The following is a 22,876-nucleotide window of genomic DNA, read 5'->3' on the forward strand; positions in this document are numbered from 1 at the left end:
GTAATAGTTCTGTATAGCCTTGGAGGTTGTTTTTTTTGTTCCATTAAATTTGCTTTAATTTTTATAATCTGATTGTTTAATAAACTTTTGTTACTTTTAACTGTGCCATTAAATACATATATGTTAAATGCTGATTATGTTTTAGAAACAGATTAAAGACTTCTTCAAGTCCCCAGGCTGAATTTCAACCCCAAGCGCTCTGCAATCTGGAGCTTCACATAATGTATAAAATGAAGATTTTTCTTTTTTTAAAATTTTTTACTATGTGCCCCCATAAAAAAAATGATCGCCCCACCTTGGACACTCTGATAAATTTAGTCTAGGACCAACGCTGTATCTTATAATTTATCTTTATTATATTGATATCTATACAGGAAAAAATAAGCAAAAATACTTTCAGCATACTGAATACAAAATATTTTTGTGATAAATACAACTAAAAGAAAAAGAAAAACTAGACAATCATACAGGACATTGATCAGACAGTTTTACAATATTGATTGAGAGAGAAATCTTAAGGATTACATAAACAGTCTCTGACCTAAATAATCCTTAATTACCTTCATGTTACCTTTCACAGATTATAAATTATATTACTTTACCATAATAATTAAATTTACATAAATAAATAAGAAAGAACTGATATGAACAAACTTAAAGAGCCTGACAATTCAAATAAACATATTCACTGTTATACAGTATCAAGATTCAATAAATGTTTTTAAAGTTTTAAAGTGTCATGAGTAAATTTTTAGAATGTCCTTCTTCACACCAGTAAGAATTGACATTTTCCAGCACATCTTCCTCTGGAAACCAGCAGAGACGTTATTGCTGGTTTGAAAGAAGCCATGACAGCAGGACCAAGCTGAGTGCAGTGATGAGGCTGATGTTGTGGCTTACTCCACTTGATACCTCTGCAAGTGAGGAAAAGAAGACACATGACCTTATTTGAAAAAACACCTCCTCTGTTATATACCAGATTTTGTATCATTGCAATGCTAACTTATTTTTATTTGAATGTAATTTAGCTTACGTATGTCATCCACAAGAAAAGAAGCAGTTTCAATGTTGAAGTCTGTGACGATCAAAGCTGCTTTCAGCAAAACCTCTGCAATTTGAATGTTGCTAGGTATAAACGCTGCTGAAAATTTGAGGTTCATGTTGTTGACAATTGATCCGTTGCTAAAAATGAAACAAAAATATCAGTTAATTTGTCCAAATTTATATTTAACAATGTTTAAAATTGTCTGCAAATCATACCTGAATGAAGTTACAGTGAAGTCGCGTAAAGTAGAAAACGTTCGCTGGAAGAGAGGTTCAAGCTGCAGGAAGACAAGGAAAATATTGTTCTGTAAATTAAAGTTGTAATTTTTTCTATGTCTCAGTCATCCAAATCCTGAAATTACATCAAATATAAAATTTTCCTATGTTAGTTTAGGCAAAAAAAAAATCATGATAAAGCATGACCTTTTGTGTATGTGTGGTATTTCAGTTATATTAGATATTACTAACTTTTGCTAAAGGAAAATGTGAATTCATTAAGTGAAGAAACATTGTTTTAACCAATTTTTGCCCTGCATGTTACAAAGTGTGTTTCTTAGACCCACCTGATTTAAATAAAGAATTAACTGACAAGGTTCTACAGACGTTGGTTAAAGGTTAATTGTATAACTAAACAATTTGAATCATAATTTGATATTTTAAAAGTGCCATCAGACTATATAACAAAGATTATATTTACCCTGGACTTATTTATAGATTCAGATATATCCATACAAGCATACATATTTGTTTTTGTTTATTTTTCTTCTTTTAAATTATTCATCATTTCACACTTATGCATGTATTTTTAATTTTTATATCACGTATGGTTATATTTATATTTACCAGTATTTGACACGTTAGATGGGAGTAGCTTGTTAACAAATAAACAACTTCCCTTTCAGGATCCAGAAAGTATATTCTAATTTTAAATCAGGGAATAAATCTACACCATACAGGCCAAGGTGTAGATTTTTTTTCTAACAACCCTTGCCCTCCTGTGGTATTGAACATAGTTTCTTTTATTCAATTTTCATTTTTTGAATACAAAATAATTTAGACAGCTTTATGGTTCTGTCTCAAAACAATTTTCAACTTGAAAGTGTTGTTTGTTAAAGCTCTTTTACAAATATTTTACTATAAGCTGAAATAAGACTTACATTTGACTTTAAAAGTGCAGCTCGATTTTTAAATGCGGCAGATGATGGGTTCAGCAAATCAGTGGTGAAGGTCTCGCCCAGAGACCTAAAAGTCACTTTCCTTGTGACTGTTGCCTCCACAGTTGGAGTTGTTTTGGTTGTTGGATTAACTGCAGTAGATGGAGCTGTGGTGTTGGTTGTTGGATTAACTGCAGTAGATGGAGTTGTGGTGTTGGTTGTTGGATTAACTTCAGTAGATGGAGTTGTGGTGTTGGTTGTTGGATTAACTGCAGTAGATGGAGTTGTGGTGTTGGTTGTTGAATTAACTTCAGTAGATGGAGTTGTGGTGTTGGTTGTTGAATTAACTTCAGTAGATGGAGTTGTGGTGTTGGTTGTTGAATTAACTTCAGTAGATGGAGTTGTGGTGTTGGTTGTTGGATTAACTGCAGTAGATGGAGTTGTGGTGTTGGTTGTTGAATTAACTTCAGTAGATGGAGTTGAGTTTGGAGAGATAGTAGTATCTGTAGAATTTGTAGTGGGCGGTGTGGTTGGCAAAGGTGTGCCTGCCAGAAAAAGAAAAGAAAAAAGACAATGCTGCTTAAATAAAAATTTACATTGCTCTGTTTCTGTGTAGTGTTAGACCACGATTTACTTACGTATTATTTGGACAGAACCAGGTGAAAATGGAACATCCATGATAGTGTTGTTATTAGACTTATCTATAGCATCTGATAACGTTTTTTGTACTTCTTCGTTCCTTGGGAGTTCCACAAGTGGCGTGGTTTGGTTAAACTCCACCCCAACTTCTACTTCTGTGACATTCATTCGAATTCGGGATGTTAAAGAAACTCTGCAATATAAACACAAAATATAAACAAGTTTAGGAAAACATATATTCATTTTGTTTATTAAAAAAAATAAAATAAAAATTAAGCTTACCTAAATGAAATGACATAACTACGGACGAAGAGGGCTCCAAAAGCTTTTCTGTAGAGCATGTCATACTGTAGGACAAAAGATTAAGTACAATGATAAGAATATTGTATAACTGAATATTTTAATATTTCAATTGAATGTCTGACAATATGACCATAATGATATATTTTACTATGGCACTTACTACTGCTACAATCCTCTTCGCGAGATCCTCAAATGTTTGGGTGTTATTATCTTTGAGATCTTCATCAAATGGTTCGTAAACAACCACTCCAACATAAAAAACTGGAGCAGGAGGTCCATTTGTAGGAGTTGCATTAGTAGCCGGAATTGTTTGATAAGCTGTGGTTTGGTTTTGAGTAGATGACATTAAGGTTGGCTTAGCTGATAGTGTCGAAGGAGCTGTGGTGGGAGATGAAACTGTCGTATTTGATGGAATTGTTGCGGTCAGGGAAGGTGTGGCTGTTAAAGGAAGAACTGTGGAAGTAATTAGAGCAGGTGTAGTTGTTGCTGGAGTAGCAGAAGTGTTGGTTGAACCACTTGTGGTTCTGATCGGGGCATTTGTGGCTATATTTGGGGCAGCTGTGAATGTGTTAGGAGACACTGTGGTATCTGTAACAGAAGTTTGACTTGTAACTGTAGCAGCTGTTATTACTGATGAAGCTGATATTGTTGAAGGAAAAATTGAGGATATGGATGAAGTTGATATGGACGTAGCTGGAGACGTTTTGGTAGTGGCTGTTGCAATAATTCTAGTGGATTGGGCAATCGTAGTTGTGGATGGAGCTGCTGTGGTTTGCAGATTTGTAGTTATGGTTGAGCCAGCTGTAATTGGGATGCTTGGAGTAGATCTTGTTATTGTTGGCGCAACGGATGTGGATGTGGATGTAGCAATTATGGTGGTGATTGGGGCAGCTGTTGTTGGAGTGTCTGATGTTGTGGTTGGAGCTGCTGTGGTTGTAGTTGCAGCTACCGTTGTTGTGGTCGAAGCAGCTGTTGTTGTGGATGGAGAAGCTGTGGTTGTGGTTGGAGCTGCGGTGGTTGTGGTTGGAGAAGCTGTGGTTGTGGTTTGAGCTTCTGTTGTGGTTGGAGAAGCTGTGGTTGTGGTTAGAGCTGCTGTTGTTGTGGTTGGTGCCTCTGTAGTTGTGGATGGAGCAGGTGTAGTTGTGGTTGGAGCAGCTGTTGTTGTGGTTGGAGCAACTGTTGTTGTGGACAGAGCAGATGTAATTGCGGTTGGAGATGCAGTTGTTGTGGTTGGAGCTTCTGTTGTTGTGGTTGGAGAAGCTGTGGTTGTGGTTGGAGCTGCTGTGGTTGTGGTTGGAGAAGCTGTGGATGTGGTTGGAGAAGCTGTGGTTGTGGTTGGAGCTGCTGTTGTTGTGGTTGGTGCCTCTGTGGTTGTGGTTGGAGCAGCTGTAGTTGTGGTTGGTGTCTTTGTTGTTGTGGTTAGAGCTGCTGTCGTTTTGGTTGGCGCCTCTGTTGTTGTGGTCGGAGCAGCTGTGGTTGGGGTTGGAATTGCTGTTGTTGTCGTTGAAGATACAGTTGTTGTGGTTGGAGCAAATGTTGTTGTGGTCGGAGCACCTGTAGTTGTGTTTGGTGTCTCTGTTGTTGTGGTTGGAGCTAGTGTAGTTGTGGTTGGAGCTTTAGATGTTGTGGTTGGAGAAGCTGTTGTGGTTTCAGAAGGTGTGGTTGTGGTTGGAGTTGCTGTTGTTGTGGTTGGTGTCCCTCTTGTTGTGGTTGAAGCTACTGTAGTTGTGGCTGGGGCAGCTGTTGTTGTGGTGGGAGCAGCTGTGGTTGTGGTTAGAGCTGCTGTGGTTGTGGTTGGTGCAGCTGTTGTGGTTGAAGGAATTGTGGTTGGAGCCGCTGTGGTTGTGGTTGGAGTTGCTGTGGTTGTGATTGGTGCAGCTGTTGTGGTTGAAGGAATTGTTGTGGTTGGAGCAGCTGTGGTTGTGGTTGGTGCGGCTGTTTTGGTTGAAGGATTTGTTGTGGTTGGAGCAGCTGTGGTTGTTGTTGGAGCAGCTGTGGTAGTGGATGAAGTTGCTGTGGTTGTTGTTGGAGCTGCTGTGGATGTGGTTGGTGCAGCCTTTGTGGTTGAAGGTATTGTTGTTGTGGTTGGAGCAGCAGTGGATGTGGTTGGAGTTGCTGTTGTTTTTGTCGGAGCTACTGTTGTTGTGGTTGGAGCAAATGTTGTTGTGGTCGGAGCAGCTGTTGTTGTAGTCGCAGCTACTTTAGTTGTGGTTGGAGCAGATGTGGTTGTGGTTGGAGCTGCTTTGGATGTGGTTGGTGCAGCCTTTGTGGTTGAAGGTATTGTTGTTGTCGTTGGAGTTGCTGTTGTTGTTGTAGGAGCTACTGTTGTTGTGGTCGGAGCAGCTGTAGTTGTGGTTGGTGTGTCTGTGGTTGTGGATGGAGCAACTGTGGTTGTGGTTGGTGTCTCTGTTGTTGTGGTTGGAGCAGCTGTGGTTTTCATTGGAGCTGCTGTGGTTGTGGCTGATGCAGCTGTTTTGGTTGAAGGAACTGTTGTGGTTGGAGCTGCTGTGGTTGTGGTTGGAGCTGCTGTGGATGGGGTTGGTGCAGCTGTTTTGGTTGAAGGAATTGTTGTTGTGGTTGAAGCAGGTGTGGTTGTGGTTAGAGTTGCTGTGGTTGTGGTTGGTGAAGCTGTTGTGGTTGAAGGAATTGTTGTAGTGGTTGTTTTCGGAGTTGCTGTTGTTGTTATCTGAGCTACTGTTGTTGTGGTCAGTGTTTCTGTTGTTGTGGTTGGAGCTTCTGTTGTTGTGGTTGGAGCAGCTGTGGTTGTGGTTGGAGCTTCTGTTGTTGTTGTTGAAGGAATTGTTGTTGTGGTTGGAGCAGCTGTGGTTGTGGTTGGAGAAGCTGTGGTTGTGGTTGGTGCAGCTGTTGTGGTTGAAGGAATTGTTGTGGTTGGAGCAGCTGTGGTTGTTGTTGGAGCAACTGTGGTAGTGGTCGGTGTCTCTGTTGTTGTGGTTGGTGTCTCTGTTGTTGTGGTTGGAGAAGCTGTGGTTCTTGTTGGAGCAGCTGTGGTTGTGGTTGGAGTTGCTGTGGTTGTGGTTGGTGCAGCTGTTGTGGTTGAAGGAATTGTTGTGGTCAGAGCAGCTGTAGTTGTGGTTGGTCTCCCTGTTGTTGTCGTTGGAGATACAGTTGTTGTGGTTGGAGCAAATGTTGTTGTGGTCGGAGCACCTGTAGTTGTGGTTGGTGTCTCTGTTGTTGTGGTTGGTGTCCCTGTTGTTGTGGTTGGAGCTACTGTAGTTGTGGTTGGAGCAGCTGTGGTTGTGGTTGGAGCTGCTGTGGTTGTGGTTGGTGCAGCTGTTGTGGTTGAAGGAATCGTTGTGGTTGGAGCAGCTGTGGTAGTGGATGGAGTTGCTGTGGTTGTTGTCGGAGCTACTGTTGTTGTGGTTGGAGCTTCTGTTGTTGTGGTTGGAGCAGCTGTGGTTGTGGTTAGAGCTGCTGTGGTTGTGGTTGGTGCAGCTGTTGTGGTTGAAGGAATTGTGGTTGGAGCCGCTGTGGTTGTGGTTGGAGTTGCTGTGGTTGTGATTGGTGCAGCTGTTGTGGTTGAAGGAATTGTTGTGGTTGGAGCAGCTGTGGTTGTGGTTGGTGCGGCTGTTTTGGTTGAAGGATTTGTTGTGGTTGGAGCAGCTGTGGTTGTGGTTGGAGCAGCTGTGGTAGTGGATGGAATTGGTGTGGTTGTTGTCGGAGCTACTATTGTTGTGGTCGGAGAAGCTGTCGTTGTTGTTGGAGCTGCTGTGGATGTGGTTGGTGCAGCTGTTGTGGTTGACAGAATTGTTGTTGTGGTTGGAGCAGCTGTGGTTGTTGTTGGAGCAGCTGTGGTAGTGGATGAAGTTGCTGTGGTTGTTGTTGGAGCTGCTGTGGATGTGGTTGGTGCAGCTGTTGTGGTTGACGGAATTGTTGTTGTGGTTGGAGCAGCTGTGGTTGTGGTTGGTGCAGCTGTTGTGGTTGAAGGAATTGTTGTGATTGGAGCAGCTGTGGTTGTTGTTGGAGCAGCTGTGGTAGTGGATGGAGTTGCTGTGGTTGTTGTCGGAGTTGCTGTTGTTGTTGTCGGAGCTACTGTTGTTGTGGTTGGAGCTTCTGTTGTTGTGGTGGGAGCAGCTGTGGATGTGTTTGGAGCTGCTGTGGTTGTGGTTGGTGCAGCTGTTGTGGTTGAAGGAATTGTTGTGGTTGGAGCAGCTGTGGTTGTTGTTGGAGCAGCTGTGGTAGTGGATGGAATTGCTGTGGTTGTTGTCGGAGCTACTGTTGTTGTAGTCGGAGCAGCTGTCGTTGTTGTTGGAGCTGCTGTGGATGTGGTTGGTGCAGCTGTTGTGGTTGACGGAATTGTTGTTGTGGTTGGAGCAGCTGTGGTTGTTGTTGGAGCAGCTGTGGTTGTGGTTTTAGTTGCTGTTGTTATTGTCGGAGCTACTGTTGTGGTCGGAGCAGCTGTAGTTGTGGTTGGTGTCTCTGTGGTTGTGGTCGGAGAAGCTGTGGTTGTTGTCGGAGCTGCAGTTGTTGTGGTCGGTGTCTCTGTTGTTGTGGTTGGAGCAACTGTGGTTGTGGTTGGTGTCTCTGTTGTTGTGGTTGGAGCAGCTGTGGTTTTGATTGGAGCTGCTGTGGTTGTGGTTGGTGCAGCTGTGGTAGTGGATGGAGATGGAGTTGCTGTGGTTGTTGTCGGAGTTACTGTTGTTGTGGTCGGAGCAGCTGTGGATGTGGTTGGAGTTGTTGTGGTTGGGGTTGGTGCAGCTGTTGTGGTTGAAGGAATTGTTGTGGTTGGAGCAGCTGTGGTTGTTGTTGGAGCAGCGGTGGAAGTGGATTGAGTTGCTGTGGTTGTTGTCGGAGTTGCTGTTGTTGTGGTCGGCGTCTCAGTTGTTGTGGTTGGAGCTTCTGTTGTTGTGGTTGGAGCCACTGTTGTTGTGGTTGGTGCAGCTGTTGTGGTTGAAAGAATTGTTGTTGTGGTTGGAGCAGCTGTGGTTGTGGTTGGCAAAGCTGTGGTTGTTGTTGGAGCAGCTGTGGTTGTGGTTGGGGTTGCTGTGGATGTGGTTGGTGCAGCTGTTGTGGTTGAAGGAATTGTTGTTGTGGTTGGAGCAGCTGTGGTTGTGGTTGGATAAGCTGTGGTTGTTGTTGGAGCAGCTGTGGTTGTGGTTTTATTTGCTGTTGTTGTCGGAGCTACTGTTGTTGTGGTCGGAACAACTGTAGTTGTGGTTGGTGTCTCTGTGGTTGTGGTTGCAGAAGCTGTGGTTGTTGTTGGAGCAGCTGTCGTTGTGGTTGGAGATGCTGTTGTTGTTGTCGGAGCTAATGTTGTTGTGGTCGGTGTCTCTGTTGTTGTGGTTGGAGAAGCTGTGGTTGTGGTTGGAGCCGCTGTTGTTGTAGTCGGTGTCTCTGTTGTTGTGGTTGGAGCAACTGTGGTTGTGGTTGGAGTTGTTGTGGTTGTGGTTGGTGCAGCTGTTGTGGTTGGAGCAGCTGTGGTTGTTGTCGGAGCTACTGTCGTTGTGGTTGGAGCTTCTGTTGTTGTGGTTGGAGCAACTGTGGTTGTGGTTGGTGTCTCTGTTGTTGTGGTTGGAGCAGCTGTGGTTTTAATTGGAGCTGCTGTGGTTGTGGTTGGTGCAGCTGTGGTAGTGGATGTGGTTAGGGTTGCTGTGGTTGTGGTTGGTGCAGCTGTTGTGGTTGAAGGAATTGTAGTTGGAGCCGCTGTGGTTGTGGTTGGTGCAGCTGTTGTGGTTGAAGGAATTGTTGTGGTTGGAGCAGCTGTGGTTGTTGTTGGAGCTGCTGTTGTAGTGGATTGAGTTGCTGTGGTTGTTGTCGGAGTTGCTGTTGTTGTTGTCGGAGCTACTGTTGTTGTGGTCGGTGTCTCTGTTGTTGTGGTTGGAGCTTCTGTTGTTGTGGTTGGAGCCACTGTGGTTGTGGTTGGTGCAGCTGTTGTGGTTGAAGGAATAGTTCTTGTGGTTGGAGCAGCTGTGGTTGTGGTTGGCGAAGCTGTGGTTGTTGTTGGAGCAGCTGTGGTTGTGGTTGGGGTTGCAGTGGATGTGGTTGGTGCAGCTGTTGTGGTTGAAGGAATTGTTGTTGTGGTTGGAGCAGCTGTGGTTTTGGTTGGATAAGCTGTGGTTGTTGTTGGAGCAGCTGTGGTTGTGGTTTTAGTTGCTGTTGTTGTCGGAGCTACTGTTGTTGTGGTTGGAGCAACTGTAGTTGTGGTTGGTGTCTCTGTGGTAGTAGTTGGAGAAGCTGTGGTTGTTGTTGGAGCTACTGTTGTTGTGGTCGGAGCAGCTGTAGTTGTGGTTGGTGTCTCTGTGGTTGTGGTTGGAGAAGCTGTGGTTGTTGTTGGAGCAGCTGTCGTTGTGGTTGGAGTTGCTGTTGTTGTTGTCGGAGCTAATGTTGTTGTGGTCGGTGTCTCTGTTGTTGTGGTTGGAGAAGCTGTGGTTGTGGTTGGAGCTGCTGTTGTTGTAGTCGGTATCTCTGTTGTTGTGGTTGGAGCAACTGTGGTTGTGGTAGGAGTTGCTGTGGTTGTGGTTGGTGCAGCTGTTGTGGTTGAAGGAATTGTTGTGGTTGGAGCAGCTGTGGTTGTTGTCGGAGTTGCTGTTGTTGTTGTCGGAGCTACTGTTGTTGTGGTTGGAGCTTCTGTTGTTGTGGTTGGAGCAGCTGTGGATGTGGTTGGAGATTCTGTTGTTGTTGGAGTAGCTGTGGTTGTTGGAGTTGCTGTTGTCGTCGGAGCTGCTGTTGTTGTGCTTGGTGACTCTGTTGTGGTCGGAGAAGTTGTGGATGTGGTTGGAGTTGCTGTGGTTGTGGTTGGAGCAGCTGTGGTTGTGGTTAGAGTTGCTGTGGTTGTGGTTGGTGAAGCTATTGTGGTTGAAGGAATTGTTGTAGTGGTTGTTTTCGGAGTTGCTGTTGTTGTTGTCTGAGCTACTGTTGTTGTGGTCAGTGTCTCTGTTGTTGTGGTTGGAGCTTCTGTTGTTGTGGTTGGAGCAGCTGTGGTTGTGGTTGGAGCTTCTGTTGTTGTTGTTGAAGGAATTGTTTTTGTGGTTAGAGCAGCTGTGGTTGTGGTTGGAGAAGCTGTGGTTGTGGTTGGTGCAGCTGTTGTAGTTGAAGGAATTGTTGTGGTTGGAGCAGCTGTGGTTGTTGTTGGAGCAACTGTGGTAGTGGATGGAGTTGCTGTGGTTCCTGTCGGAGCTACTGTTGTTGTGGTTGGTGTCTCTGTTGTTGTGGTTGGAGAAGCTGTGGTTCTTGTTGGAGCAGCTGTGGTTGTGGTTGGAGTTGCTGTGGTTGTGGTTGGTGCAGCTGTTGTGGTTGAAGGAATTGTTGTGGTCGGAGCAGCTGTAGTTGTGGTTGGTCTCCCTATTGTTGTCGTTGGAGATACAGTTGTTGTGGTTGGAGCAAATGTTGTTGTGGTCGGAGCACCTGTAATTGTGGTTGGTGTCTCTGTTGTTGTGGTTGGTGTCCCTGTTGTTGTGGTCGGAAAAGCTGTCGTTGTTGTTGGAGCTGCTGTGGATGTGGTTGGTGCAGCTGTTGTGGTTGACAGAATTGTTGTTGTGGTTGGAGCAGCTGTGGTTGTTGTTGGAGCAGCTGTGGTAGTGGATGAAGATGCTGTGGTTGTTGTTGGAGCTGCTGTGGATGTGGATGGTGCAGCTGTTGTGGTTGACGGAATTGTTGTTGTGGTTGGAGCAGCTGTGGTTGTGGTTGGTGCAGCTGTTGTGGTTGAAAGAATTGTTGTGGTTGGAGCAGCTGTGGTTGTTGTTGGAGCAGCTGTGGTAGTGGATTGAGTTGCTGTGGTTGTTGTTGGAGTTGCTGTTGTTGTTGTCGGAGCTACTGTTGTTGTGGTTGGAGCTTCTGTTGTTGTGGTGGGAGCAGCTGTGAATGTGTTTGGAGCTGCTGTGGTTGTGGTTGGTGCAGCTGTTGTGGTTGAAGGAATTGTTGTGGTTGGAGCAGCTGTGGTTGTTGTTGGAGCAGCTGTGGTAGTGGATGGAATTGCTGTGGTTGTTGTCGGAGCTACTGTTGTTGTGGTCGGAGCAGCTGTCGTTGTTGTTGGAGCTGCTGTGGATGTGGTTGGTGCCGCTGTTGTGGTTGACGTAATTGTTGTTGTGGTTGGAGCAGCTGTGGTTGTTGTTGGAGCAGCTGTGGTTGTGGTTTTAGTTGATGTTGTTATTGTCGGAGCTACTGTTGTGGTCGGTGTCTCTGTTGTTGTGGTTGGAGCAACTGTGGTTGTGGTTGGTGTCTCTGTTGTTGTGGTTGGAGCAGCTGTGGTTTTGATTGCAGCTGCTGTGGTTGTGGTTGGTGCAGCTGTGGTAGTGGATGGAGATGGAGTTGCTGTGGTTGTTGTCGGAGTTACTGTTGTTGTGGTCGGAGCAGCTGTGGATGTGGTTGGAGTTGCTGTGGTTGTGGTTGGTGCAGCTGTTGTGGTTGAAGGAATTGTTGTGGTTGGAGCAGCTGTGGTTGTGGTTGGAGCAGCTGTGGTTGTGGTTGGCGAAGCTGTGGTTGTTGTTGGAGCAGCTGTGGTTGTGGTTGGGGTGGCTGTGGATGTGGTTGGTGCAGCTGTTATGGTTGATGGAATTGTTGTTGTGGTTGGAGCAGCTGTGGTTGTGGTTGGATAAGCTGTGGTTGTTGTTGGAGCAGCTGTGGTTGTGGTTTTAGTTGCTGTTGTTGTCGGAGCTACTGTTGTTGTGGTCGGAGCAACTGTAGTTGTGGTTGGTGTCTCTGTGGTTGTGGTTGGAGAAGCTGTGGTTGTTGTTGGAGCAGCTGTCGTTGTGGTTGGAGTTGCTGTTGTTGTTGTCGGAGCTAATGTTGTTGTGGTCGGTGTCTCTGTTGTGGTTGGAGAAGCTGTGGTTGTGGTTGGAGCCGCTGTTGTTGTAGTCGGTGTCTCTGTTGTTGTGGTTGGAGCAACTGTGGTTGTGGTTGGAGTTGCTGTGGTTGTGGTTGGTGCAGCTGTTGTGGTTGAAGGAATTGTTGTGGTTGGAGCAGCTGTGGTTGTTGTCGGAGTTGCTGTTGTTGTTGTCGGAGCTACTGTTGTTGTGGTTGGAGCTTCTGTTGTTGTGGTTGGAGCAGCTGTGGATGTGGTTGGAGATTCTGTTGTTGTTGGAGTAGCTGTGGTTGTTGGAGTTGCTGTTGTCGTCGGAGCTACTGTTGTTGTGCTTGGTGACTCTGTTGTGGTCGGAGAAGTTGTGGATGTGGTTGGAGTTGCTGTGGTTGTGGTTGGAGCAGCTGTGGTTGTTGTTGGAGCTGCTGTTGTAGTGGATTGAGTTGCTGTGGTTGTTGTCGGAGTTTCTGTTGTTGTTGTCGGAGCTACTGTTGTTGTGGTCGGTGTCTCTGTTGTTGTGGTTGGAGCTTCTGTTGTTGGGGTTGGAGCCACTGTGGTTGTGGTTGGTGCAGCTGTTGTGGTTGAAGGAATTGTTGTTGTGGTTGGAGCAGCTGTGGTTGTGGTTGGTGCAGCTGTTGTGGTTGAAGGAATTGTTGTTGTGGTTGGAGCAGCTGTGGTTGTGGTTGGCGAAACTGTGGTTGTTGTTGGAGCAGCTGTGGTTGTGGTTGGGGTTGCAGTGGATGTGGTTGGTGCAGCTGTTGTGGTTGAAGGAATTGTTATTGTGGTTGGAGCAGCTGTGGTTGTGCTTGGAGAAGCTGTGGTTGTTGTTGGAGCAGCTGTGGTTGTGGTTTTAGTTGCTGTTGTTGTTGTCGGAGCTACTGTTGTTGTGTTCGGAGCAGCTGTAGTTGTGGTTGGTGTCTCTGTGGTTGTGGTTGGAGAAGCTGTGGTTGTTGTTGGAGCAGCTGTCGTTGTGGTTGGAGTTGCTGTTGTTGTTGTCGGAGCTAATGTTGTTGTGGTCGGTGTCTCTGTTGTTGTTGTTGGAGAAGCTGTGGTTGTGGTTGGAGCCGCTGTTGTTGTAGTCGGTGTCTCTGTTGTTGTGGTTGGAGCAACTGTGGTTGTGGTTGGAGTTGCTGTGTTTGTGGTTGGTGCAGCTGTTGTGGTTGAAGGAATTGTTGTGGTTGGAGCAGTTGTGGTTGTTGTCGGAGTTGCTGTTGTTGTTGTCGGAGCTACTGTTGTTGTGGTTGGAGCTTCTGCTGTTGTGGTTGGAGCAGCTGTGGATGTGGTTGGAGATTCTGTTGTTGTTGTCGGAGCTACTGTTGTTGTGGTTGGAGCTTCTGTTGTTGTGGTTGGAGCAGCTGTGGATGTGGTTGGAGATTCTGTTGTTGTTGGAGTAGCTGTGGTTGTTGGAGTTCCTGTTGTCGTCGGAGCTACTGTTGTTGTGCTTGTTGACTCTGTTGTGGTCGGAGAAGTTGTGGATGTGGTTGGAGTTGCTGTGGTTGTGGTTGGAGCAGCTGTGGTTGTTGTTGGAGCTGCTGTTGTAGTGGATTGAGTTGCTGTGGTTGTTGTCGGAGTTGCTGTTGTTGTTGTCGGAGCTCCTGTTGTTGTGGTCGGTGTCTCTGTTGTTGTGGTTGGAGCTTCTGTTGTTGGGGTTGGAGCCACTGTGGTTGTGGTTGGTGCAGCTGTTGTGGTTGAAGGAATTGTTGTTGTGGTTGGAGCAGCTGTGGTTGTGGTTGGCGAAACTGTGGTTGTTGTTGGAGCAGCTGTGGTTGTGGTTGGGGTTGCAGTGGATGTGTTTGGTGCAGCTGTTGTGGTTGAAGGAATTGTTATTGTGGTTGGAGCAGCTGTGGTTGTGGTTGGAGAAGCTGTGGTTGCTGTTGGAGCAGCTGTGGTTGTGGTTTTAGTTGCTGTTGTTGTTGTCGGAGCTACTGTTGTTGTGGTCGGAGCAGCTGTAGTTGTGGTTGGTTTCTCTGTGGTTGTGGTTGGAGAAGCTGTGGTTGTTGTTGGAGCAGCTGTCGTTGTGGTTGGAGTTGCTGTTGTTGTTGTCGGAGCTAATGTTGTTGTGGTCGGTGTCTCTGTTGTTGTTGTTGGAGAAGCTGTGGTTGTGGTTGGAGCCGCTGTTGTTGTAGTCGGTGTCTCTGTTGTTGTGGTTGGAGCAACTGTGGTTGTGGTTGGAGTTGCTGTGGTTGTGGTTGGTGCAGCTGTTGTGGTTGAAGGAATTGTTGTGGTTGGAGCAGCTGTGGTTGTGGTTGGCGAAGCTGTGGTTGTTGTTGGAGCAGCTGTGGTTGTGGTTTTAGTTGCTGTTGTTGTTGTCGGAGCTACTGTTGTTGTGGTTGGAGCTTCTGTTGTTGGGGTTGGAGCCACTGTGGTTGTGGTTGGTGCAGCTGTTGTGGTTGAAGGAATTGTTGTTGTGGTTGGAGCAGCTGTGGTTGTGGTTGGGGTTGCAGTGGAAGTGGTTGGTGCAGCTGTTGTTGTTGAAGGAATTGTTGTTGTGGTTGGAGCAGCTGTGGTAGTGGTTTGAGCAGCTGTGGTTGTTGTTGGAGCAGCTGTGGATGTGGTTTTAGTTGCTGTTGTTGTTGTCGGAGCTACTGTTGTTGTGGTTGGAGCTTCTGTTGTTGGGGTTGGAGCCACTGTGGTTGTGGTTGGTGCAGCTGTTGTGGTTGAAGGAATTGTTGTTGTGGTTTGAGCAGCTGTGGTTGTGGTTGGCGAAACTGTGGTTGTTGTTGGAGCAGCTTTTGTTGTGGTTGGGGTTGCAGTGGATGTGGTTGGTGCAGCTGTTGTGGTTGAAGGAATTGTTATTGTGGTTGGAGCAGCTGTGGTTGTGGTTGGAGAAGCTGTGGTTGTTGTTGGAGCAGCTGTGGTTGTGGTTTTAGTTGCTGTTGTTGTTGTCGGAGCTACTGTTGTTGTGGTCGGAGCAGCTGTAGTTGTGGTTGGTGTCTCTGTGGTTGTGGTTGGAAAAGCTGTGGTTGTTGTTGGAGCAGCTGTCGTTGTGGTTGGAGTTGCTGTTGTTGTTGTCGGAGCTAATGTTGTTGTGGTCGGTGTCTCTGTTGTTGTTGTTGGAGAAGCTGTGGTTGTTGTTGGAGAAGCTGTGGTTGTGGTTGGAGTTGCTGTTGTTGTTGTCGGAGCTAATGTTGTTGTAGTCGGTGTCTCTGTTGTTGTGGTTGGAGCAACTGTGGTTGTGGTTGGAGTTGCTGTGGTTGTGGTTGGTGCAGCTGTTGTGGTTGAAGGAATTGTTGTGGTTGGAGCAGTTGTGGTTGTTGTCGGAGTTGCTGTTGTTGTTGTCGGAGCTACTGTTGTTGTGGTTGGAGCTTCTGTTGTTGTGGTTGGAGCAGCTGTGGATGTGGTTGGAGATTCTGTTGTTGTTGGAGTAGCTGTGGTTGTTGGAGGTGCTGTTGTCGTCGGAGCTACTGTTGTTGTGCTTGGTGCCTCTGTTGTGGTCGCAGAAGTTGTGGTTGTTGTTGGTGCAGCTGTTGTTGTTAAAGGAACTGTGGTTGTAGTTTGATACGAGCATTAGTAAAGCAGTATTGCATCACTCAACATTTCAGTCGTTTTGGTAATGTACAGAATTACATTTTTTTATGGATGTTTTTTACTTTGCTTACCTAAGTCTCCAACAATAACCGATGACGCTTCCACCGAGAATTCAGTTATTTTTGGTGCCTCATTGATTAAAACATTTTCGATTGCTTGATTACTAGGAACATCTGTTGCTTGAAATTCGAGGTCCAGCGTGTTGATAACTGATCCTCTTCTGCAAATACAGAAAAACAAAAACTCATTCATACAAAAGGCTCATTTAGAAGACGTAAATGTGTTTTTTTTTTCTATTTCAGTACCTGAATGAGATAATATTCATTCCCAAGAATGACCTAAATGCTTGTTTGTAGAGGGGATGAAGCTGCAAAGAAATTATGTGAAATCAATTACTTGCTCTCTGTTTTACAATATTATAACTCAGAATTTGAATTAGTAAAAACATAAATACACTACTTTTACAGGATAAAACAATACATTATCATGACTCATCTTACTTCAAAACATTGAGAAGGTATGTAATTAATACAATCACTTAAAATATTTGAGTGGTAAAAGATAATTGTATTTTCTTATTACAATATTTTTTTTTGGCAATAACACTCACTTCCAAATTTCCCTCATCTTTAAATAATGTTTTAATCCATCTAACAATTGTGTATATTTTCTTTATTCTTGATAAAATAGGTTTCTGTTTCCTATCTGGATTCTAAAGCAGGATTTTATTGCTACAAGATAATAATACGAGGACTACTGCTATGCCATTGTAAGACAGTATAATTTTGTCTGATTTAAAAAAAAAAACATTGAAAAAATTAGGATATCAAGAGAATAAAACTTACACGATTCCACAAAAGTTGGGATCGTTGGCTAAAAGAATCTGAAGAACTGATTTCAAGATTGTTGGTAAAGGTATCAATAGGAGACCTAAAGTTCATCCGGCGGACAACTCTCATCTCATTTGGGCTAACGGTAGTTGTAGAAATTGTTATAGATGCAGTTGTTGTTGGAGCAGATGTTGTCGTGGTTGGTGCAGGTGTTGTGGTTGCAGCAGCTGTGGTTGTGGTTGCAGCCACTGTAGTTGTGGTTGGAGCCTCTGTTGTTGTGGTTGGTGTCTGTGTTGTTGTGGTTGGAGGTACTATAGTTGTAGCTTCTGTGGTTGTGGTTGGAGCTGATGTGGTTGTGGTTGGAGTTGCTGTTGTTGTCGGAGCTACTGTTGTTGTGGTTGGAGCAACTGCTGTTGTAGTCGGAGCAGCGGTTGTTGTGGTTGCAGGTACTGTAGTTGTGGGTGGAGAAGCTGTTGTTGTGGTTGGGGAAGCTGTTGTGGTTGCAGCAGCTGTGGTTGTGGTTTGAGCTTCTTTGGTTGTGGTTGCAGCCACTGTACTTGTGGTTGGTGCCTCTGTTGTTGTCGTCGGAGCAGTTGTGATTGTGGTTTGAGCAGCTGTGGTTGTGGTTGGAGTTGCTGTTGTTGTTGTTGAACCTACTGTTGTTGAAGTTGGAACAACTGTAACTGTGCTTGAAGATCCTGTGGTCGTACTCGGAGCAGCAGTGGTTGTGGTTGCAGCCGATGTGGTTGTGGTTGGAGCAGCTGTTGTTGTGGTTGGAGCAGATGTTGTTGCAGGTACTGTAGTTGTGGTTGGAGCTTCTGTTGTTGTGGTTGGAGCTTCTGTTGTTGTGGTTGGAGCTGCCGTGGTTGTGGTTGGTGCAGCTGTTGTGGTTGCAGCAGCTGTGGTTGTGGTTGGAGTTGCTGTTGTTGTGGTTGGAGCTTCTGTTGTTGTGGTTGGAGCTGCCGTGGTTGTGGTTGGTGCAGCTGTTGTGGTTGCAGCAGCTGTGGTTGTGGTTGCAGCAGCTGTGGTTGTGGTTGGAGCTGCTGTTGAAGTGGTTGGTATCTCTGTTGAGGTTGGAGCAACTGTTGTTGTCGTCATAGCTGCTGTTGTTGTGGTTGGAGCAACTGTGGTTGTGGTTGGTGCAGCTGTTGTGGTTGAAGGAATTGTTGTGGTTGGAGCAGCTGTGGTTGTGGTTTGAGCTTCTTTGGTTGTGGTTGCAGCCACTGTACTTGTGGTTGGTGCCTCTGTTGTTGTCGTCGGAGCAGTTGTGATTGTGGTTTGAGCAGCTGTGGTTGTTGTCGGAGTTGCTGTTGTTGTTGTCGGAGCTACTGTTGTTGTGGTTGGAGCTTCTGTTGTTGTGGTTGGAGCAGCTGTGGATGTGGTTGGAGATTCTGTTGTTGTTGGAGTAGCTGTGGTTGTTGGAGGTGCTGTTGTCGTCGGAGCTACTGTTGTTGTGCTTGGTGCCTCTGTTGTGGTCGCAGAAGTTGTGGTTGTTGTTGGTGCAGCTGTTGTTGTTAAAGGAACTGTGGTTGTAGTTTGATACGAGCATTAGTAAAGCAGTATTGCATCACTCAACATTTCAGTCGTTTTGGTAATGTACAGAATTACATTTTTTTATGGATGTTTTTTACTTTGCTTACCTAAGTCTCCAACAATAACCGATGACGCTTCCACCGAGAATTCAGTTATTTTTGGTGCCTCATTGATTAAAACATTTTCGATTGCTTGATTACTAGGAACATCTGTTGCTTGAAATTCGAGGTCCAGCGTGTTGATAACTGATCCTCTTCTGCAAATACAGAAAAACAAAAACTCATTCATACAAAAGGCTCATTTAGAAGACGTAAATGTGTTTTTTTTTTCTATTTCAGTACCTGAATGAGATAATATTCATTCCCAAGAATGACCTAAATGCTTGTTTGTAGAGGGGATGAAGCTGCAAAGAAATTATGTGAAATCAATTACTTGCTCTCTGTTTTACAATATTATAACTCAGAATTTGAATTAGTAAAAACATAAATACACTACTTTTACAGGATAAAACAATACATTATCATGACTCATCTTACTTCAAAACATTGAGAAGGTATGTAATTAATACAATCACTTAAAATATTTGAGTGGTAAAAGATAATTGTATTTTCTTATTACAATATTTTTTTTTGGCAATAACACTCACTTCCAAATTTCCCTCATCTTTAAATAATGTTTTAATCCATCTAACAATTGTGTATATTTTCTTTATTCTTGATAAAATAGGTTTCTGTTTCCTATCTGGATTCTAAAGCAGGATTTTATTGCTACAAGATAATAATACGAGGACTACTGCTATGCCATTGTAAGACAGTATAATTTTGTCTGATTTAAAAAAAAAACATTGAAAAAATTAGGATATCAAGAGAATAAAACTTACACGATTCCACAAAAGTTGGGATCGTTGGCTAAAAGAATCTGAAGAACTGATTTCAAGATTGTTGGTAAAGGTATCAATAGGAGACCTAAAGTTCATCCGGCGGACAACTCTCATCTCATTTGGGCTAACGGTAGTTGTAGAAATTGTTATAGATGCAGTTGTTGTTGGAGCAGATGTTGTCGTGGTTGGTGCAGGTGTTGTGGTTGCAGCAGCTGTGGTTGTGGTTGCAGCCACTGTAGTTGTGGTTGGAGCCTCTGTTGTTGTGGTTGGTGTCTGTGTTGTTGTGGTTGGAGGTACTATAGTTGTAGCTTCTGTGGTTGTGGTTGGAGCTGATGTGGTTGTGGTTGGAGTTGCTGTTGTTGTCGGAGCTACTGTTGTTGTGGATGGAGAAACTGTTGTGGTTGGAGTTGCTGTGGTTGTGGTTGCAGCTACTGTAGTTGTGGTTGGTGCCTCTGTTGTTGTTGTTGGAGCTGCTGTAGTTGTGGTTGATGATAATGTTGTTGTTGGAGCAGCTGTGGTTGTGGTTGGAGTTGCTGTTGTTGTCGTCGGAGCTACTGTTGTTGTGGTTGGAGAAACTGTTGTTGTGGTTGGAGAAGCTGTAGTTGTGGTTGGTGATGCTGTTGTTGTTGGAGCTGCTGTAGTTGTGGTTGATGATAATGTTGTTGTTGGAGCAGCTGTGGTTGTGGTTGGAGTTGCTGTTGTTGTCGTCGGAGCTACTGTTGTTGTGGTTGGAGCAACTGCTGTTGTAGTCGGAGCAGCGGTTGTTGTGGTTGCAGGTACAGTAGTTGTGGGTGGAGAAGCTGTTGTTGTGGTTGGGGAAGCTGTTGTGGTTGCAGCAGCTGTGGTTGTGGTTTGAGCTTCTTTGGTTGTGGTTGCAGCCACTGTACTTGTGGTTGGTGCCTCTGTTGTTGTCGTCGGAGCAGTTGTGATTGTGGTTTGAGCAGCTGTGGTTGTGGTTGGAGTTGCTGTTGTTGTTGTTGAACCTACTGTTGTTGAAGTTGGAACAACTGTAACTGTGCTTGAAGATCCTGTGGTCGTACTCGGAGCAGCAGTGGTTGTGGTTGCAGCCGATGTGGTTGTGGTTGGAGCAGCTGTTGTTGTGGTTGGAGCAGATGTTGTTGCAGGTACTGTAGTTGTGGTTGGAGCTTCTGTTGTTGTGGTTGGAGCTTCTGTTGTTGTGGTTGGAGCTGCCGTGGTTGTGGTTGGTGCAGCTGTTGTGGTTGCAGCAGCTGTGGTTGTGGTTGGAGTTGCTGTTGTTGTGGTTGGAGCTTCTGTTGTTGTGGCTGGAGAAGCTGTTGTGGTTGCAGCAGCTGTGGTTGTGGTTGGAGCTGCTGTTGAAGTGGTTGGTATCTCTGTTGAGGTTGGAGCAACTGTTGTTGTCGTCATAGCTGCTGTTGTTGTGGTTGGAGCAACTGTGGTTGGTGCAGCTGTTGTGGTTGAAGGAATTGTTGTTGTAGTTGGAGCAGCTGTGGTTGTGGTTGGTGCAGTTGTTGTCGTCGGAGCTACTGTTGTTGTGGATGGAGCAACTGTTGTGGCTGGAGTAGCAGTGGTTGTGGTTGCAGCTACTGTAGTTGTGGTTGGTGCCTCTGTTGTTGTTGTTGTTATTGTTGGAGTAGCTGTAGTTGTGGTTGGAGATGATGTTGTTGTTGGAGCAGCTGTGGTTGTGGTTGGAGCAGCTGTGGTTGTGGTTCTAGCTACTGTGGTTGTGGTTGGTGCAGCTGTTGTGGTTGAAGGAATTGTTGTTGTGGTTGGAGCAGCTGTTGTTGTCGTCGGTGCTACTGTTGTTGTGGTTGGAGCTTCTGTTGTTGTTGGAGCAGCTGTGGTTGTGGTTGGAGATGATGATGTTGTTCGAGCAGCTGTGGTTGTGGTTGGAGAAACTGTAGTGGTTGGTGCCGCTGTGGTTGTGGTTGGAGCTGCTGTTGTTGTGGTTGGTGTCTCTGTTGTTGTGGTTGGACCTACTGTAGTTGTAGTTGGAGCTTCTGTCGTTGTGGTTGGAGCTGCAGTGGTTGTGGTTGGTGCAGCTGTTGTAGTTGTAGGAATTGTTGTTGTTGGAGCAGCTGTGGTTGTGGTTGGAGCAGCTGTGGTTTTGGTTGGAGTAGCTGTTGTGGTTGAAGGAATTGTTGTTGTGGTTGGAGTTGCTGTTGTTGTCGTTGGAGATACTGTGGTTGTGGTTGGAGAAACTGTTGTGGTTGGTGCCGCTGTGGTTGTGGTTGGAGCTGCTGTTGTTGTGGTTGGTGTCTCTGTTGTTGTGGTTGGATCTACTGTAGTTGTAGTTGGAGTTTCTGTCGTTGTGGTTGGAGCTGCTGTGGTTGTGGTTGGTGCAGCTGTTGTAGTTGTAGGAATTGTTGTTGTTGTTGGAGCAGCTGTGGTTGTGGTTGGAGCAGCTGTGGTTGTGGTTGGAGGAGCTGTTGTGGTTGAAGGAATTGTTGTTGTGGTTGGAGCAGCTGTGGTTGTGGTTTGAGCAGCTGTGGTTTTGGTTGGAGGAGCTGTAGTTGTTGAAGGAATTGTTGTTGTGGTTGGAGCTTCTGTTGTTGTGGTTGGAGCTGCTGTGGTTGTGGTTGGTGCAGCTGTTGTGGTTGAAAGAATTGTTGTTGTGGTTGGAGCTGCTGTGGTTGTGGTTTGAGCAGTTGTGGTTGAAGGAATTGTTGTTGTGGTTGGAGCAGCTGTGGTTGTGGTTGGAGAAGCTGTGGTTGTTTTTGGAGTTGCTGTTGTTGTCGTCGGAGGTACTGTTGTTGTGGATGGAGCAACTGTTGTTGTCCTTGGAGTAGCTGTGGTTGTGGTTGCATCTATGGTAGTTGCGGTTGGTGCCTCTGTTGTTGTTGGAGCAGCTGTAGTTGTGGTTGGAGATCCTGTTGTTGTAGTCGGAGCTACTGTTGTTGTGGTTGGAGATCCTGTTGTTGTAGTCGGAGCTACTGTTGTTGTGGATGGAGCAAAGGTTGTTGTAGTTGGAAAAGCAGTGGTTGTGGTTGCAGCTACTGTAGTTGTGGTTGGAGCTTCTGTTGTTGTGGTCGGAGCTGCTGTGGTTGTGGTTGGTGTCTCTGTTGCTGTGGTTTGAGCTACTGTAGTTGTGGTTGGAGCTGCTGTTGTTGTGGTTGGAGCAGCTGTGGTTGTGGTTGGAGAAGCTGTGGTTGTGGTTGGAGTTGCTGTTGTTGTCATCGGAGCTACTGTAGTTGTGGTTGGTGATGCTAGTGTTGTTGGAGCAGCTGTGGTTGTGGTTGGAGTTGCTGTTGTTGTCGTCGGAGCTGCTGTGGTTGTGGTTTGTGCTGCTGTTGTGGTTGAAGGAATTGTTGTTGTGGTTGGAGCAGCTGTGGTTGTGGTTGGAGAAGCTGTGGTTGTTGGTGGAGTTGCTGTTATTGTCGTCGGAGCTACTGTTGTTGTGGATGGAGAAACTGTTGTGGTTGGAGTTGCTGTGGTTGTGGTTGCAGCTACTGTAGTTGTGGTTGATGATAATGTTGTTGTTGGAGCAGCTGTGGTTGTGGTTGGAGTTGCTGTTGTTGTCGTCGGAGCTACTGTTGTTGTGGTTGGAGCTACTGTTGTTGTGGATGGAGCAAAGGTTGTTGTAGTTGGAAAAGCAGTGGTTGTGGTTGCAGCTACTGTAGTTGTGGTTGGAGCTTCTGTTGTTGTGGTCGGAGCTGCTGTGGTTGTGGTTGGTGTCTCTGTTGCTGTGGTTTGAGCTACTGTAGTTGTGGTTGGAGCTTCTGTTGTTGTGGTTGGAGCTGTTGTGGTTGCGGTTGGTGCAGCTGTTGTGGTTGAAAGAATTGTTGTTGTGGTTGGAGCAGCTGTGGTTGTGGTTGGAGCTGCTGTGGTTGTGGTTGGTGCTGCTGTTGTGGTTGGAGCAGCTGTGGTTGTGGTTGGAGAAGCTGTGGTTGTTGGTGGAGTTGCTGTTGTTGTCGTCGGAGCTACTGTTGTTGTGGATGGAGAAACTGTTGTGGTTGGAGTTGCTGTGGTAGTGGTTGCAGCTACTGTAGTTGTGGTTGGTGCCTCTGTTGTTGTTGTTGGAGCTGCTGTAGTTGTGGTTGATGATAATGTTGTTGTTGGAGCAGCTGTGGTTGTGGTTGGAGCAGCTGTGGTTGTGGTTGGAGCTGCTGTGGTTGTGGTTGGAGCTGCTGTGGTTGTGGTTGGTGCTGCTGTTGTGGTTGAAGGAATTGTTGTTGTGGTTGGAGCAGCTGTGGTTGTGGTTGGAAAAGCTGTGGTTGTTGGTGGAGTTGCT

General features: G+C 45.6%; 1 protein-coding gene and 2 long non-coding RNA genes across 3 annotated transcripts; all 3 read right to left on the reverse strand.

Moving 5' to 3' along the window:
• Positions 1-584: 584 nt before the first annotated feature.
• LOC114157874 (mucin-5AC-like) lies at positions 585-21,452 on the reverse strand. Its single transcript, XM_028039044.1, has 9 exons — positions 21,436-21,452; positions 20,226-20,251; positions 3,301-4,061; positions 3,120-3,184; positions 2,837-3,030; positions 2,202-2,743; positions 1,261-1,322; positions 1,034-1,182; positions 585-914 (listed from the first exon to the last, which is right to left on the reverse strand). The coding sequence occupies exons 1-9, from the start codon at positions 21,450-21,452 to the stop codon at positions 826-828; spliced, it is 1,905 nt and encodes a 634-aa protein (XP_027894845.1). The 3' UTR covers positions 585-825.
• LOC114157741 (uncharacterized) lies at positions 15,241-16,500 on the reverse strand. Its single transcript, XR_003598245.1, has 4 exons — positions 16,269-16,500; positions 15,729-15,790; positions 15,495-15,643; positions 15,241-15,377 (listed from the first exon to the last, which is right to left on the reverse strand). It is a non-coding gene; the product is annotated as an uncharacterized LOC114157741 (long non-coding RNA).
• Positions 17,640-18,951, reverse strand: LOC114157736 (uncharacterized). The gene is made up of 4 exons (XR_003598240.1): positions 18,667-18,951; positions 18,128-18,189; positions 17,894-18,042; positions 17,640-17,776 (listed from the first exon to the last, which is right to left on the reverse strand). It is a non-coding gene; the product is annotated as an uncharacterized LOC114157736 (long non-coding RNA).
• Positions 21,453-22,876: the final 1,424 nt, after the last annotated feature.

Source organism: Xiphophorus couchianus, chromosome 14 (genome assembly GCF_001444195.1).
Source record: "Xiphophorus couchianus chromosome 14, X_couchianus-1.0, whole genome shotgun sequence".
In the NCBI taxonomy this organism is placed as follows: domain Eukaryota; kingdom Metazoa; phylum Chordata; class Actinopteri; order Cyprinodontiformes; family Poeciliidae; genus Xiphophorus; species Xiphophorus couchianus.